We start from the raw sequence: 14,942 nt of genomic DNA on the forward strand, positions 1-14,942 counted from the left end.
AGAATTTGAGCATGCAGGCAATTATTATTACATTTTTTTCAACATTAGTTTCAACTAAGAAGCACGATAATTCTACCTAAAACTATTTAAAACTGAAATCTTGAAAAATTATTTGTGGAACATGCCACATTTTTATACCACTCTTTCAGGATCTCTGTCAGAGACATATTATAACATTTTCTTGCTTTGTTTGAAGCATTATTGCTTAACAAAAAGTGATTGTTTTTTGTATATTCAAGCTGTTAAAAATATTCGGACTGACTTTTTTTAATATTTTGGTGAAATATAGCAGCAGTCGCTAGAGAAAATGATAAAACAACCAAAAAAAGCATATGATTTGTAAACAAATATAATTATTAGCCTTTAAAAATGTTGATTTTTTAATAAATAGCTATGCGGCTACAAATTCCACAGTTAAAAAAGCACCAGAATATACTAATCTTTTTATCTGTACACAAATTGTATGCGTTTTTTTTATCGTTTAAATGAAATGAGTTTAACATGATAAGGCATTAAATTTAAATCAAAATTATTGCATCAGCCTATTTTGTTCACCTTTCAGAAAAAAATTATGAAACTCATTATTTCGCTTGTTAACATTAAATTTTATACAAGACATTTACTGCATAGAAAATCTAAATGTGGTAAATTGGTTAATTTTTCGGTATAAAAATGCAATCTAAATGTGGTAAATTGGTTATTTTTTCGGTATAAAAATGCAGTCATCGAACTTAGTCTTTTGGATGGATAAGACAGAATTCTTATTCTTTTGCCTGGCATCAAATTTTTGAACAAGCCCTGCTTTATAAATTTCAGAGTTTTAGCAAGCCCGGAATCCATTTTACCAGTTTAGGGCTTCTGGGCTTGTGATAATTTTGGCGACTGTAAATGCCTTAAATGCCCTAGTTCCTTGTACATGTATTACAAAGATTTGGTGACTCTCGTAATTAATGTTATTACCTGTACAGACCAATGACACCCTGGGACCTGAGAGTCTTTGTGAGTGTCTGGAAAAGCCCGGTTTTCTCGAAGCCTGCTTGGGCTTGCATCTTGGTTTTTAGGGTATCCCATGGGTGCCCGACACATGTGTTTGTTAACCCATACAATATACCCACTGTAAAAAATATTTATAAGACATTGAATAATTAAAAAACTAATGAAAGATTGATAACTTATGTAAGAACTATGATTCTTGCATACTGGATGTGTGTTTCCTGACGTGTGTTACCGGTCATGTGACCAGTGCTGGAAATCCCCGTCTTACACCCCCACGTGATGAGTCACGCGCAACAACGCGCTACTTCTGATTTCTTTTATTGTATGGTTTTACGAAAAGTAAATTATGCCATTTCAGTAAAGCGCAATCGATTATATAAGTAAGCAATACTTTTAATTAAAAAATGAAAATAAATAATCGAAAAAATGCGTCAATAGTGATTGAAAATTACTGCGCAGTAAACAATGTCACACCCGCTTTTTTGGTGAAATGTACAAAAGTGCGTTTTCTAAGTCAATTTTTCCACAAATTGATAATTTTAGATATGCAAGAAAAAATATCAATCATGTGTTTACGGTCCGGATCGAAATTTCTTTATCCGTACCAGAAACACATGAAATATACTTATAAAACATGAACTTTCACAGACATGGCAAATGACCAGGATTAGATTTTGACCTCAACATTAATAGCAGTTATTTGCTGGTCATGACTTACCTGCCTTCCAAGTTTGGGGTTGCTGGGGGAAAGGTTATTTAGTTACAATGTATAAATCCAAATGCCTTTTTCAGCGAAAATCACCGTTCCCTTGACCTTTGACCTACTTCAATTATAATCAAAGGGTGTCATCTACTGGTCATGACCAACCTGCCTACGAAGTTTGATGTTCCTATGCCCAAAAGTTGGTCAGATATGGATCCAAAACTGTTTTTCTCCTTAAAATTGATCTGCGTGATTTGCTTCACGACCTACCTACCCAGCAAGTTTGAGTTTCAAAATGATCTTAGTGTTTGATTGGAAACCATTTTCAAGCTTAAGGTCTCTGTGCTCTGACCTTTGGCCTATTAAGCTAGTCATGACAACCCTGCATCTAGTTATTGATTGGAAAAGGTGGATACGGACAGTTAGTCATTGAGTTAATAAAGGTTTCCCCACGTTTGTATGGCTGCATGATGGTTTAATCCATCCTTGTGCAACTTAACTTTTAATTCAGATTTTGAATGAGGGAAATTTCCCTCTTCAATTGATGAGGTAGAAGCAAAGAATTTTCTACATCTAGATGGTTCCACAGTACCAATATATTGCAAGGAAGTAGAGGCCAATTCTTGATGACTCCTCTTTAGAGCCTAACAAGGTCTCAGCTGAGGATACCTCAGTGCTATAGAATTGAAAAAAAAAAAACCCAATAAACTTATACTGGATGTGATATGATATTTATACCTGATACATTCATGTACTAGTGCTTTAAAAACAACAAGAATAAATGTATTTGACAAGAAATAATATAAAGTTGGAGTTGTTCTTAAATATAGAATGAAGTCATAATGGGAACCGTTTACTAACTGTCGGAGGTATTAAGAAAGTTCATGAACTTAAGTGACGTTTCATTTCACCAAGGCTGTCAATGTTCAACTTTCTTAGGTCAACCATGCATTCATGACTAAGGCTGAGATAATCAACACTGGGTTAGTCAAAGGTCCATCTAACTTATTGTAGGGTTAGTCAAGCATGCATGGTTAAGGCTAGTAGTCAAGGCTAGGAGTATGGTCGCTGGTGTCCTTGGAGTTTTCCTTCTTTATCTATATAAAGCGGCCATTTTGGATTGAGGGAAAAATGAGGGATTTTTCGAGACCGCTCTTGCGTAACCGTATTGAACCGTCTGCCATTGCAGACGACGCTCTTTCGACGTTATACCTAAAGTACATACCGCCCGGGTTAAATTTATTAAAGCAAACGAATTGTCTTTATGAGTTTGGTAGGATAACGGACGTTACTTTTAATGTTCAACTGCTTAGGGATATTTATTTTTACCGTGCTGCTTAAATCAGCTCAGCGAGGTTAAGTATGTATTATAGCGTAACGAGTTTCAACATGTCCGGTCTTGTTTATGTATTTCAATCGATTGTGCAACTCCATTTTATTAAAGCATTAACAATAATACTGTCAAACTTGAATAAGATACAACGAACAACAGCCGACTAACTGTTTAAATCAGCACACAGATAGCTAACCGCTTAAATCAGCGGTGAACGATATAGTAAAGCTATTAACGTGGTGGGGTTAACACTTCATCGCTCAGGAATGTACATACGTGGGAACTAGGCTACAACCCATTCATAGTATTTTGTTGGTGGTGTTTATTATTGAGGTCAAATGAGGTTAACACGATCTGGTACATCGGTATGTAAACATTTGCAAATGAGTAAATATAACAAAACTTGAATAATGTTGATACTTTTATTTACATATATGCATAACAATATATAGCAACATTAAAACAAGGCATTTTACCATTTGTATGACAACACATTAAATGCAATAACAATGTGACACATAAAACGTTATGAACAATATGAATTTATAATACAATTACATGATATGTACATGTAGTAGTCAAGGCTAGGAGTATGGTCGCTGGTGTCCTTGGAGTTTTCCTTCTTTATCTATATAAAGCGGCCATTTTGGATTGAGGGAAAAATGAGGGATTTTTCGAGACCGCTCTTGCGTAACCGTATTGAACCGTCTGCCATTGCAGACGACGCTCTTTCGACGTTATACCTAAAGTACATACCGCCCGGGTTAAATTTATTAAAGCAAACGAATTGTCTTTATGAGTTTGGTAGGATAACGGACGTTACTTTTAATGTTCAACTGCTTAGGGATATTTATTTTTACCGTGCTGCTTAAATCAGCTCAGCGAGGTTAAGTATGTATTATAGCGTAACGAGTTTCAACATGTCCGGTCTTGTTTATGTATTTCAATCGATTGTGCAACTCCATTTTATTAAAGCATTAACAATAATACTGTCAAACTTGAATAAGATACAACGAACAACAGCCGACTAACTGTTTAAATCAGCACACAGATAGCTAACCGCTTAAATCAGCGGTGAACGATATAGTAAAGCTATTAACGTGGTGGGGTTAACACTTCATCGCTCAGGAATGTACATACGTGGGAACTAGGCTACAACCCATTCATAGTATTTTGTTGGTGGTGTTTATTATTGAGGTCAAATGAGGTTAACACGATCTGGTACATCGGTATGTAAACATTTGCAAATGAGTAAATATAACAAAACTTGAATAATGTTGATACTTTTATTTACATATATGCATAACAATATATAGCAACATTAAAACAAGGCATTTTACCATTTGTATGACAACACATTAAATGCAATAACAATGTGACACATAAAACGTTATGAACAATATGAATTTATAATACAATTACATGATATGTACATATACAGTAAAGGGTTTTCATAGTTTAATATCCATAGGGTGAGGTTGTGTACGCATTTCCAATGACGCGTTTATCAAACACAATTTTATAGTCTTTATATTCGGTTTTTGTAATGATACAACAATTTTCAGGACTCCGAACAATCTTATTTGTATCAACGACAGTTATTGGATTTACTTTATCTCCACATGTCACCATTTTTTGCACAGTCTCAAAGTTAATGTCTAGAGTATTCTTAAAGTTTAATGTGATTCCGCGCACTTTACAAATGGAAGTTTGTCCAGCGTCGTCTGCACAATTCAGCCTGTAGGCATAGTTTTTGGGCCCGCCGGTTACAAAATCTGTGATGCTATTTCCAGGGACTTCGTCAGTTAGGTCTCCCAAATAGTCACCGAGAGGGGGCTCCCATTCCCCAGGGCGTGTTGTAAATACCAACGAATCAGTGTCACAGTAGGCCAATCGTGTATCCAAAGGCTTTAAATAACTATAGAGCTTTAATCGAGCTTGTGCTGTGGTGTATGCCGCAATTACCGTATTTGTTCGACAAGAGGCTTCCACGAAATCAGTGTTATATACCCAGTCAATCTGTACTCTATTGTCGTTAATGAAACGTACATTTTGTACTTTTTGTTGATCCGATGTCATCATGTCGGTAAAGATAGCCGGGTCATCTGTGAGCGTTGTCTGCGTCAAATTAGTACGTTGCCCAAACTTTCCCCAAAATGAGTTCAACATCAACTTGGCGAGTGAGCGCAGGCCCGGGTTCTTCTTGATCTTATCATAATCCAGTAAAATGCCCTCTTTCTCGTAATATTCTTTAATATATCTTTGTTTGTCCTGTTCAGTTACACACCATTTAGGCCAACCACTCGCTTCCTGTTTCACCTTTAAAAATGTGTTGACATAATCCGTGAATATTCCGCCCGATTTGGATACAGAATCATACTGTGAAATCTCGTCAAAGTGCCAGATTTCGTAGATGTTTTGAATGATATACCCTTGTGAAACAGCTTCCTTAATCTCATCGGTCACCCATGTACCCGTGAATGTTCGCTCAGTGTCACTATGCGTACATTTCTCTTGTTGATAGGTCTCAGTGCACAGGCGACATAGACTGAACATCAGCTTTCCATTACACTTCATAGGTAAGACGGGTATATGGAGATTTCTAGGTGGCAATACCTTGCATTTAATGAGGCCTTCATAGTTCGAAATGTTTTGGAAATTGTCTGTAATAATCTCTGGGTGTCCGAGAGGAATCTTGCCGGTTTTGTTTATGTATGGGTACAAGGATGTAACGTCATAGTATTTTATTTGTTTGTCTGCAGTGGCTTTCTCGTATAATTTAAATGCCTCGGTACGACCGCCGTAGAATGCATCCCGTGGTTCTAATGGAGTTACTATTTCCAGATTGTCTAAGAATTTCTTCATGGTGTCATTGACTTGTAACTGTTGCTTAAATTCACACTCCCATAATGCCGTATATGAATATCCTTCCGCTTCTATGAACTGTTTCTTTTCCATGGTTCTGGTATACAAATCCCCCATGGACATTTCACTCACAGGATTGACAGTAGACTGTGAGTAACATTTGGGACAACCGTGCCAGAAACAACCGTGGAATTCTAAAACATGACGACGTCCATCGTCTTCATAATATCCGTCCACTTTGTACGGACCTATAGACTTCTCGCCTATGTTTCGACCATGTTGAATGAAAATCGCCTTTTCGTTTGCTATGTAGGACAGCCACTGATAGGCCATGACCGACTGCTTTTCTTCTGGTCGATAACCGTGGGCAGGAATGATACCAATCGTTTCTGGTGCTAGGAACAGTGTCCTATACACAAGATTGCATGCTGATGCTATGGTTATGCATTTTTCAAATGGATCAATGCCTCGATTATGATCCCTCGTGGTCAGTTTCATGAATAGTGTTCTAAAAGTCAAACAACATTTTCTTAAAATATCAACGTCGGACTGACAGTAACGTAAGAGGTCCTTCTGAAAGTCAAATGTGTCATGCTCATGTTGTTTATACCAGGTCAAGAATTTCCGGCGTTTTTCTGGTTTCATTCCATCTGGACAATAGTACTTCATATCAGGAAGGTGGTCGAGGACGACATTTTGATTTTCTCTACGGTTAAACAAATGTGGAAAGTATCCTTTGGCCAGTTCTGTTTCACCAAAAGCTCCAGGCATGTCCGCCAAAGCCATGGGTATGAAATTAATGGAATCAATGAACCTTATCTTGCACTTGGACACTGTGATAGACATATACTTTGAGCCTGTCGTGATAACGTCTGGCAGAATGGCGTTATCGTGCAGATATTGTAATATAGGGTAACTGTCATAGCCCTTGAAGTTGTGACATATAACGGTGGTGCCGAAGTTCGGTTCCGAGAAAAGCCATTGGCAAAACAATTTTGTTGTATCAGGTCCTGAAAATACTTTGATATTAGGCCCACATTTCAAACATTCAGAGTCAGGTTGTATTTCTTTGTTGATACAGAGACTGCATACCTTGTGGGCCACACAAAGATTAGGAGTGTGTTCCATCGACCCGCACCATGATTTTGCACAATTTATACATCTGTCTTCTCCTGGTAAATAACCATCATTGCACTGTACGATGGTATCCTGAGTGCATTCGAAGTCGAAGAATATATACTGTGTCTCTTTAGGTTTCTTTTTATTGTCACTGTTGTCATCTTCGTTAGCCGGCTGCATATAACACTTGTGATCTTCCATGACGTAGTCCTTACATGTTTTACAATAGGTCTCGCCACACATATGGTCCCGTTTGTGTTTTGATCGGTTGATAAGCTGGTCGCAATTGTTACATCTGTGATACATCTCACACGTAGATTTTCCCTTTTCAGATTTTTTTAGATGAAGGTCAAAACAGTCTTCGTTTATAAATTTACAGTTGCATGTTTTACAGTGTTTCCAATCCTCTTCTTTGTTTGTATGTAGATTTCGACAGAAATGACACGGGTTATTACAGGTGTGCCTTTCTAGATGCTGATACCCTTTCTTGCACACTGTGCAAAAGTAATTTCGGTTAAGGAATCCAGTCATCGTTGTTATGACATCAAAGTGACCATCATGCAGATACACATAAATCGGCACACCCCCTTCTGGACCACTAAATACGATGGCGTTAAAATGGTCCTTCGATAGTACATGTATCTGGTATTTTGGTACAGCAACTTGAAACGCTTTGACTTCGTCTAATCCACACTTCGTAAGAGGAATACAGGCTTTCCAGTGAAGTTCCTCAGCCAGTTGCCCCTGTATTGCATACCCCCGCCTTATGCTATTCCATTGAGGGTGTTTTTCATGACGGGCGATGGCCGTCACTATGGCGCGCGCACAGCATAACTCATCTGTGTTCTTTATCTGTATGATACTTCGTTTATTTTCTAACATTTTTGTTATGTCTACTACTGGTTTCATTTTGTAACCACTTCCAGTGGGCATGTGCACATGAACGAGTTCTATTCCAAATGTTTCATCCACAACAAATTGTTCATAGGATTGAAGTACTCTCTCAATCTCTGACAGAATTCGATCAACTGTCAAGGCTGATTTTTTCATAAATGGTAACACAATTGGGAAGTCTAGTTCTGGGTTGTCCAATGAAAGCCTAACTAAATCGCTCGATGCTATTTCATCAGTCATTTTGTTTATGATGTCCTGAAAAAGTGTTCGTAGATACTTGAGTATATTCGGCAAATCTGTAATTTCCACATCGTTCACGCGTATTCTGTAATAACTGGCAGTCGAACGAAATTTCTCAATCTTTCGCTCACTAACTTTCTCAATGTCGTAATGAGCGGATGGATCTTCATCCAACTTATTTCGTTTAGCTTCCCCACCACCTCCCTGATCATTAGATGGTCGTTTCACTCCACCTGCCCCGCCATGATCTTGGCGCAAATGTTCCTTAAGAGCGTCCTCTCTAGTAAATACTTTGAGACATTCTGGACAATGATGGTTGTTTTCGTCGTTGTGTTTTTGAAGATGTCGGTCTAAATTGTCTTTTCGATTAAATACTTTCTTGCAGGATTGACACTGATACTTCTTCCAGTGATTCATCGCTCGTTTATGTTGGAGTAGTTGGCTTAGTTTCGGGAAGCTAACCCCACATTCTTCGCACGTGTAAGATGCCATGGTCTGAAAGTAGAATGAAGTTGTGTGATTAGTCTCGAGTTTATATACATCAAATACAAACATATATTTCAGCATGTGTTTCTTGTTTTACAAAACAAAACATCAAGACACCAGGCGAGACAACAAAAAGCCAGGCGAGACTACAAAAAACCAGGCGAGACAGCATAAAAATATTATTTTTTACCACTGTATTATTCCAAATATCTGTCTTATCGTTTGAACTCACAGAATAAAAAATGATTTTTTTTTCAGATAACTGCATGCGTTTTATACTAATTGAGAATTGAACGAAAGCATTTGATTGGTTAAAACATTCGGTGCACTTGATATAAATACGGGTGAAAAACAACATCGCGTCATTTGTAAGTAAGCCACCAGAGAGTCAACATGAATAAATGTCCAGACTGCCAACAGGAATTTTCGCGGAGACATGTCTTGTTAAGACATTTGCGTTGCAAACATTCAAGAAGTAGCCAAGCGTATCCGCAGGGCGCCGAAGCATATCCGCCGCCACCGCCGCTAGAGTTCTCATCCCCGGTATGCATGTCCCTACCGCCGCCGCCGCCACCACCACCGCCTACGCCGCCGCCACCACCACCACCGCCTACGCCGCCGCCACCGCCGCCGCCACCACCACCGCCGCCGCCGCCGCCACCACCACATACAGAACCCTCTCCGCTACCACCGCCATCAGAGGAAAACATTGTGTTCCAACATCCATTTACAATGATGATCTCTGGGCCAACAGCTTGTGGAAAAACTACGATGGTCAAAGATTTGCTGCAGAATCATAACAAAAAAATAAAGCCAAACGTTCAGCGCATAGTTTGGTTATATAAAAGATGGCAGCCATTGTACTCGATTATCAAGGAGACCGTGTTACCGAGAGTGGAGTTTGTGCAAGGCATTCCCACCGATTTGGAAGATGATGATTTCTTTGATTCGAGAATCAACAATTTGTTGATATTGGACGATTTATTCTCCGAAGCTGGAAAAGACAAACGGGTCACAGATTTGTTCACGGAGGGTTCTCACCACAGGTCTCTGTCCGTGATTTCAATCAACCAGAATTTATTTGGAAACAAAGACCCGACTCAGCGCCGAAATTGTCATTATTTAGTCCTATTTAATAACCCCGTGGATAAACAATCAGTTATGACATTGGCCAGACAAATGTATCCCGGGCAATCGGACATATTCATGAAACAGTTTTCAAAGGCTACGAAGTATCCTTACGGACATTTATTGGTGGATTTAAAGCCAATTACACCAGAAAAGGCAAGATTGAAAAGCGTTTTTTCTACACAAAGGAATGCAATCAGTCACGTGACCGGTGAAAACAATATAAATGAAGCAAATTTGCGAGATACTGGTCATTCATCAACGAGTACTCAGACGTATAACATCGCGGAAGAGCCAGAAAATATGGATAAAGGACAAGCTTGCGACGATTGTGGGCAGTTATTTGATACCACACATGACGTGCAAAGACACGTTAAAAATGGTTGGTGCCCCGAACACAGGGAGTCTAAGAAACGCCCCCACGATGAGATAAGCGATAGCGAGCAAGAGGAGCCTGTAGAGGATAACGAGGGATATATACAGTTGTGGAAGAAAGCCCGTACGAATAATGAGTCAAAATATGAGACAGTTTACAACAAATTTATAGACAATGGCGAAGACAGTGACGAAGCGCGGGAATTAGCGGATGAGCGCATACAGCCCTATAATGAAAAGGGCTTTTTGGACATATATGCATCTTTAATTGATCGATATATTCTTCCGCTCAGAAACAGTAGCATGCACAAGGAAATCATGTCTCAAGTAGATAAACTGGTTTCAAAAGGATACAGCACCACTTCTGCGGTATCAAAGGTTGTAAGAAAGCACAAGAAATATTTTGAGGATTTATTTGATGTGGAATCATCCGAAGATGAGGAAGAAAGTGGGGATGAAACTGACGTCAGCGAGGAGGAGACAGTATAAATATATACGATTATGTGTGAATGTTCATTTGTGTTGGGGACACTGAACGGTAAACATGGATGATTGGAAGGAATATTTAAAGAATATTTATTATAACCCTAAACACGCAGCAGCATTTGCAGGGCCGCAAAAACTTTACAAGGTGGTGAAAAATGAAGGAAAATTTAACATTGGCATGCACAGAATACGACGGTTCTTGCATGATCAAGAATCATACAGTCTTCATAAACCTGTAAGAAGACGCTTTCAAAGAAACCATGTCGTGAGCGCCGGTAAAGACGATCTATGGATGGCTGATTTAATCGATATGGTCAAGTTTGCCGATTGGAACCAGGGTTTTAAATATATTTTGTTGGTGATTGACACATTCTCAAAGTACGTTTGGTTACAACCGCTGAAATACAAGACCGGCGATGAAGTTGCTCGTGCGTTTGAGAAAATATTTACAACTTCTAATCGTTCCCCGACCAAGCTGATTACTGATAAAGGTATATTATGCATATTTAATATTTGAATTGGAATTTGCCTTTTAACGCGCTAGATCTTAATTTACTATTTGAAATTGTTCGGTACGTTTATGCATATTGTAATTTTACAAATATAATAATATCAGACTATATATTTTCAGGGCAGGAATTTAGAGCTAAGAAAGTCCAAAATCTCATGAAGAAAAAAGAAGTCCACTACTTCCCAACTCAAAACGAAACCAAAGCCTCAACGTCGGAACGAGCTATTCTAACCATCAAAACTCGTCTCATGCGCTATTTTTCGTACAAGGAAACGGCAACATTCCTACCAGTAATACAAAACATCGCTGACAGTTATAATAAGACCCATCATAGAACAATTGGGATGCGACCAGTGGACGTAAAAGCCACAAATCAGGAGGAAGTACGTCTGGCCACATATTTCACACGGAATCCAAAGTCTAGAAAACAAGGACCCAAACTGAAACCGTTTAAACTTAAAGTGGGTGATTTTGTCCGGATCAGTCACCTTCGAAATGTGTTTACTCGTGCGTATGATGAGACATACACTGGCGAGGTGTTTAAAGTGCACAAACGTTATAACAGAGGAACACTACCTGTTTACAGACTACGCGATTTACAAGATGAAGATATTACCGGAACATTTTATGAAAGGGAACTTCAGAAGACATCGTATAATGAAAACAGTGCCTTCAAAATTGAGAAAATATTGAAAACGAAAGGCAAAGGACTAAATCAACAGTATTTTGTAAAGTGGAAATACTACCCTCGTAAATTTAACAGTTGGATCAAAGCGAGTGATTTTGACTTATGATAAATGACCAGCTATGTTGTCTATACTTGTAGGTTATGTTTAATACATTGCATTATAATTATGATGTATCATGTAGTATGTACTGTAAATATGATGTAAATAAAACTTGTAAAAATACTTGAATCTTGGTTGTACATTTTAACATAAATTGGTTTAAATCACACACTAATATAACAACACAGAGCAATGTATCGTCTGCTTGCAAACACTACCTATAATAAGTGATTTAAACGCTCTAGTAAAATACCTATGTAACCTTGTTAACTCTCTGGTGGTTTAAGAGCGACTGAGCGAAATGTAAACATCCTATAACATGCTGGTTTCTGATTGGACGACTTGTACAATTACATAACATAACATAACATAATATTTATTGTAATACAAGGCCTCCGGTCAAAAATACAACATACAAATAATATATCAAAGTGGTAAATTAGTTATGTAAATCAATATTGGTACATGTAAATCGAATCTCGAACAAACAAATAAAATGTAATTTAGTCAATATTTACAAACTGTAATATTGTTACTTATTTTAAATATAAACAATAGTCATATAAATACAAGGATATATATATCAATATACATATATAATGTCATGTAACTAACATTTTGTATACACATATATTTCAAACATGATGAACATGTCATTTATTTTGCAATGCCACACATATATATTTTTACGAATGTCAAAACCTTTGATCAGATAATTTGACAATTGAGGCAAATATCAGTGAAAACTCACCTTAAATTTGACGACTGTATTCTCGCTGTAAAACTACCAGGAGCGTTAGTCGATGTCTGGTGTAGTAATGACACTTAATTGGTATATACTGCGTATTAAATATAAAGGATTGCACAATCGATTGAAATACATAAACAAGACCGGACATGTTGAAACTCGTTACGCTATAATACATACTTAACCTCGCTGAGCTGATTTAAGCAGCACGGTAAAAATAAATATCCCTAAGCAGTTGAACATTAAAAGTAACGTCCGTTATCCTACCAAACTCATAAAGACAATTCGTTTGCTTTAATAAATTTAACCCGGGCGGTATGTACTTTAGGTATAACGTCGAAAAAGCGTCGTCTGCAATGGCAGACGGTTCAATACGGTTACGCAAGAGCGGTCTCGAAAAATCCCTCATTTTTCCCTCAATCCAAAATGGCCGCTTTATATAGATAAAGAAGGAAAACTCCAAGGACACCAGCGACCATACTCCTAGCCTTGACTACTAAGGCTGATGAACTAGTACTTCATGCTTTGCTTAGGTTGATGAAACTAACACAGGGTTTGTCATGCACACATGGCTAAAGCTGATAATATTTTAATTGGGTAAGTCATGTGTGTATGTCTAAGGCTTATATTACTTTATACTTAGCAAAAAGTTGAAAAAAGCATGAAAGAACTAACACAGCTATGTCTGAAAGGCTGTTCAACTAACCCAGGATAAGCCACACAATTAATTTAATGTTTGACAAGGTCCAAGAGCAGTGTTGGGAATGTTATCCAGTTTGACTATCAATAATAGTTTTACTCAAATAACCTTTATATATATATATATATATATATATATATATATATATATATATATATATATATATATATATATATATCATCAATAGTACAACCAATTTTATTCCATACCTTAATTGTAGTTTTATTCCTATACAACAACTCATAATTTATTTAATAAGTAAACGAGAGGAAAGATGAGAATCAACTTGCTGGTTGAATCAATGATCGATTAATACCAAGTACAAAAGATTGTCACCAATTTCAGGCCAAACCGATCAATTTTCGATTATAATCGATTATCGAAACAGAAAACAAAAATGCATGGAATTGAGGTTATCTTACTTGACATTGAATATATATAGTAATATATAGTAATCTCTAGCGAAATCTGGGGGGGGGGGGTAAAAAAATAAATAATAATGATAAAATAATACAGCCAAAATGCACCATTTCAGACTAAAAATTGTTCTTGAGGGAGGACCCGCAAACCCCCTGCCAACACTTTAAACTAAATAAATTTGGTTTCTGAGGGAGGGGCACAAGTAAATAGGGTACACCCCTAAGTTACAACCCCTCTTACGTCAAATCCTTGATCAGCTTGACATTATCAGTAATGTCACAGTCCATCATACACTAATTAACCTTAACCCATTGGTTATGCCCATTAACTGAAGGTTGCTATGCATCATCTAGGCCCATATTCAATTATTAACTTGCAGTGTTTGTAATTGATCAAAATTCAGGCGTGATGCTTAAGATCCTTTCAATAACCTTCGCAGGGATAAATTTTTGACACACATAACTTGACCTGCACTAAAATTGGGACAAGTGTCACTATTTTTCGGATATCCGAATCAATTATATTTAATATCATTTAATGTACTTTTAATCAAAGTCAATTTATGAAAATTACCTCCAAGTCCTATTCCACCTTCTTTAAACCAATGGGTACGTTTTTCACTGTGTGTCATCTCAAAAATTGGTCAAATTTTGTTACATTCACTTCTTGTGACCGAATTTTGACAGATGACAGTTCTTAGTGACGAAATATTCAATCGCTATCGTATAGGTTACATACAACCACAGTTTTTTAACGAATACCTTCCCACCTAGTCAGGGCATACATTAGGGGGGATCCCCTAAAATAATTTAAGTGAACTTGTCATGTCAATATTGTAGAAAAATTTGGATCGATTATGTCAAAATAAATTAACCAAATTGTCTTAAGGAAAATAACGAATCCCCGTCAGTTCACATTAAGGGGGTAATCCCACCTGACAACCGAATTTATTATTATAGTATTTCTTTAAGCCAAATTCCTTGATGAAACTTGATTTTATAATTTCAAACAAAGCCTATCATTTTACTTTAAAAAAAAAGGTTTCCGTTTACTGAATGCAGGTTTTTGGACGTCGTTTTTGACCTTATTTGTACTGAATATTATATTATAATTAATTGTTTTTTCTTTTGTTCTTTTTCCATTTTGGTTG

At 37.3% G+C, this 14,942-nt stretch overlaps 1 protein-coding gene across 1 annotated transcript in view; it reads right to left on the reverse strand.

The window, feature by feature from the left end:
- The window catches only part of LOC128214334 (mitochondrial substrate carrier family protein L-like), a 28,622-nt gene extending 14,139 nt beyond the window's left edge, over nucleotides 1–14,483 (reverse strand). Inside the window, exons 1-2 of the mRNA XM_052920756.1 lie at nucleotides 14,366–14,483; nucleotides 961–1,114 (exon numbers count right to left, since the gene is read on the reverse strand). Coding sequence (XP_052776716.1) covers nucleotides 961–1,114; nucleotides 14,366–14,423 — 212 coding nt within the window. The 5' untranslated portion in view covers nucleotides 14,424–14,483. The remainder of the gene's footprint in view (nucleotides 1–960; nucleotides 1,115–14,365) is intronic.
- Between the last annotated feature and the right edge of the window lie 459 nt (nucleotides 14,484–14,942).

The sequence above is a fragment of the Mya arenaria genome, chromosome 13 (assembly GCF_026914265.1).
Source record: "Mya arenaria isolate MELC-2E11 chromosome 13, ASM2691426v1".
In the NCBI taxonomy this organism is placed as follows: Eukaryota; Metazoa; Mollusca; class Bivalvia; order Myida; family Myidae; genus Mya; species Mya arenaria.